Source organism: Colobus angolensis, unplaced genomic scaffold (assembly GCF_000951035.1).
Source record: "Colobus angolensis palliatus isolate OR3802 unplaced genomic scaffold, Cang.pa_1.0 Scaffold18, whole genome shotgun sequence".
NCBI lineage: Eukaryota > Metazoa > Chordata > Mammalia > Primates > Cercopithecidae > Colobus > Colobus angolensis.
The window spans coordinates 4,685,990-4,689,702 of NW_012114932.1; the positions used below are offsets into that span (position 1 = coordinate 4,685,990).

Sequence of the window (3,713 nt, forward strand, 5' to 3'; positions counted from 1 at the left end):
TCAAGCACTCCTCCCTTCCTCCCTGCCTTCTTTCTCAGCCAGAGTACTGGGGTTATAAGCGTTTTCTTTTGAAACATTTTGATTTACCTTTTTTATTAAAAAAAATTTTTTTTGAGATAAGGTCACACTCTGTCACTCAGCCTGGATTTGTCACCATCACAGTTCCCTATAGCTCGACTTCCCGTGCTCATGCAATCCTCCCACCTCAGCCTCCTGAGTAGGTGGGACACTACAGGCATGTGCCACCATGCCCAGTTAATCTTTATATTTATATTTATATTTGTATTTGTATTTATATTGTTTTGAGACAAGTTCTGGCTTTGTTTCCCAGGCTGGAGTATAGTGGCGTGGTCTCAGGTCACTGCAACCTTTGCCTCCCAGGTTCAAGCCATCCTCCTACCTCAGCCTCCTAGTCAGTAGCTGGGACTGCAGGCACACTCCCCCCATGCCTGGGTAATTTCTTTTGCATTTTTTGTTGAGACAGGGTTTCACCATGTTGCCCAGGCTGGTCTTGAACTCCTGTGCTAAAGCCATCTGCCCGCCTCGGCCTGCCAAATGCTGGGATTAAACTTTTTGTAGAGGTGGAATCTCACTGTGTTGCCCAAGTTGGTCTCAGACTCCTGTGCTCAAGTGAGTCTTTCACCTTGGTGTCTCAAAATGTTAGAATTACTGGTGTGTAGCTAGGCGTGATGGCTCACACCTGTAATCACAGCACTTTGGGAGGCTGAGGTGGGCAGATCACTTGAGGTCAGGAGTTCGAGACCAGCCTGGCCAACATAGAGAAACCCTGTCTCTACTAAAAATACAAAATTAGCCGAGCGTAGTCATGCATGCCTGTAATCCCAGCTACTTAGGAGGCTGAGGCAAGAGAATCACTTGAACCTGGGAGGCAGAGGTTGCAGTGAGCCGAGGTAGCACCATTGCACTCTAGCCTGGGCAACAAAAGCGAAACCCTGTCTCAAAAAAACAAAAAAACAAAAAAAAAAACTGCTCCTGGCCTAAATTTAGCTTTTTAAAATCTTTCTTTTGACAGACTATTTACTCAAATTATAGTATGTTTATGGAATTTAAAAGGAATTCTTTTGGGAGGGATGTGGGGTCTTGCTATACTGTTGAGGCTGGTTTTGAATTCCTGTGCTCAAGTGATTCTTTCATCTCAGCCTCCCAAGTAGCTGTGACTGTAGGTGTGAGCCACTGTACTTGCTACCAGAAAGTAGTTTCAATTCAGTTTATTTTATTTCATTCCATTTTTCTTGAGACAGTGTCTCACTCTGTCGTCCAGGCTGGAGTGCAGTAGGGTGATCAGGGCTCACTGCAGGCTCAACCTCTCAGACGCAAGTGATCCTCCCACCTCAGCCTCCTGGGTAGGATTACAGGCATGTGCCACAATGCACAGCTAATTTTTAAAATTTTTTTCTAGAGACTGAATCTTCCTATGTTGCCAGACTGGTCTTGAACTCCTGGGTTCAAGTGATCCTCCTGCCATACACTCCCAGAGTGTTGGGATTATAGTTATGAGCCTCCATGCCCAGCCTAATCGACTTTTAGAAAAACTTACTGATTCCTCAGTTTATTCAAGAAGATATTTAAGGAGGTTGTTTAATTAGTATGTGTTTATATCTTTGAATTTATAAAACTTAGAATTCAGACATGAGTAATTTTGTCAGAAGCTTTATTTTTCTTATGTGTAATTTGTATCATTTTTAGGCAAAGTGTTTCATGGATTTCAAAGCTGGAGGCACCTTATGTCACATTCTTGGGTCTGCTTACAAGTATAAAAATGAACAGGGATGGTAAGTTTTTGTATTTGTTTGCATGTTTTGATCTTAAGTTATTTACTTTTAAGTCCTATTTCCTTGTGTTAGAAAATCCTGTAAGCACATTATGATTAATGTGTTTTACCAAGAGCCCTAATTTACCTTGTTTCTACATCCAAGAAAAATATCAACCAACCATGTATGTATTTACTTATTTATTTTTGAGACAGGGTCTTAAAAATAGGACCAAGGCTGTCAGCAAGGCTAGAAGTGCAGTGGTGCAATCTCGGGTCACTGCATCCTCTGCCTCCCAGATTTCGACCAATTCTCATGCCCCAGCCTCCTGAGTAGCTGGGACTACAGGCATGCACCACCATGCCTGGCTAATTTTTCTATTTTTAGTGGAAACAGGGTTTTGCCATGTTGTTCAGGCTGGTCTCGAACTCCTGGCCTCAAGCAATCCACCCACCTCAGCCTCCCAAAGTGCTGGGATTATAGGGATGAGCCACCACACCTGGCCACAACCATGTATTTATTAGGCAAGTGATTTTTTCTTTTTTTTTTTCTTTTTTTTTTTGAGACAGAGTCTCGTTCTGTCGCCCAGGCTGGAGTGCAGTGTTGCCATCTCAGCTCACTGCAAGCTCCACCTCCCGGGTTCACGCCATTCTCCTGCCTCAGCCTCCCCAGTAGGTGGGACTACAGGCACCTGCCACCACGCCTGGCTGATGTTTTAGTATTTTTTGTATTTTTGCATTTTTAGCTAACATGGGGTTTTACCGTGTTAGCCAGGGTGTCCTCGATCTCCTGACCTCATGATCCGCCCTTCTCGGCCTCCCAAAGTGCTGGGATTACAGGCGTGAGCCACTGCGCCCAGCGTGATTTCTTATATTTGATTTTTATAGTAACAGGTGTACATTATTGGCAAATTAGAAGGTAGGCTTGCCAGGAAATGTGTAAATGTGTATAATGAACTCATATATTATGTTTGAAGTGGATAGATGGTATTTTTGTTTGTTTTGTTTTTTTGAGACTTAGTTGCGCTCTTTCGCCCAGGCTGGAGTGAAGTGGTGCGATCTCGGCTCACTGCAACTTTTGCCCCCAGGTTCGAGTGATTCTCAGGCCTCAACCTCCTGAGTGACTGGGATTACAGGCACCTGCCACCATGCACCCAGCTAATTTTTGCATTTTTAGTAGAGATGGAGTTTCACCATGTTGGCCAGGCTGGTCTCAAACTCCTGACCTCAGGTGATCCACCTGCCTCGGCCTCCCAAGGTGCTAGGATTACAGGTGTGAGCCACTGTGCCTGGCCAGATAGCAGTTTTAAGAGATCAAGTTAGCTAGGCCTTCAAGAGTGTTCCATTTTGCTATCCTTAGGACAGGGATAAAAGGAGAAATACATATCTTTGCCTAGGTCAGTGTTGGAGATAGATTGAGAATCCCTGCAGATGTTCCTGCCATTTTGCTCCCTTCAGTCTTTTCCCCTTTTCTAGCTGTCTTGGTACTATTTCTTTTTTTTCCCCTTGAACTCTGGGGTTTCCATCAGTTTCTGGGACTAGTGATGTTTAACGATGATGGTCCTGAGCTGTGGGGTTGTCAGGGACATACTTCACAGGGTAGGGTTGGGGGAGTGGAGTATATTGTCTTGAAATTGTTTGGTATTTTCAGTTGAGTTAGCTGTGCACAGTTTATAAGCTTAGCATCTTTCCAGGAGAATACACATGTAATTTATATATTTTACTTTCAAAGTTAAGCTAACCCCATACTTATGGCTGGGAAGTACAAATAAATATTTAGATCAACAATAAGGACAAGTGCGCAATTAAATTATTTATACAGTAAATAGGACATATAAACTAATGTGTATTTACTGAAACTTTTTATATATGGATGGTGTTGAATAGATGTTGATTTGGATCACCTGAGGTCAGGAGTTGGCGTCCAGACTGGCCATCATGG

At 43.4% G+C, this 3,713-nt stretch overlaps 1 protein-coding gene across 1 annotated transcript in view; it reads left to right on the plus strand.

Annotated features, from left to right (window-relative positions):
• SMARCC1 (SWI/SNF related, matrix associated, actin dependent regulator of chromatin, subfamily c, member 1) overlaps window positions 1-3,713 on the plus strand; it is a 201,763-nt gene that overhangs the window by 31,745 nt on the left and 166,305 nt on the right. Inside the window, exon 3 of the mRNA XM_011939320.1 lies at window positions 1,708-1,793. Coding sequence (XP_011794710.1) covers window positions 1,791-1,793 — 3 coding nt within the window. The 5' untranslated portion in view covers window positions 1,708-1,790. The remainder of the gene's footprint in view (window positions 1-1,707; window positions 1,794-3,713) is intronic.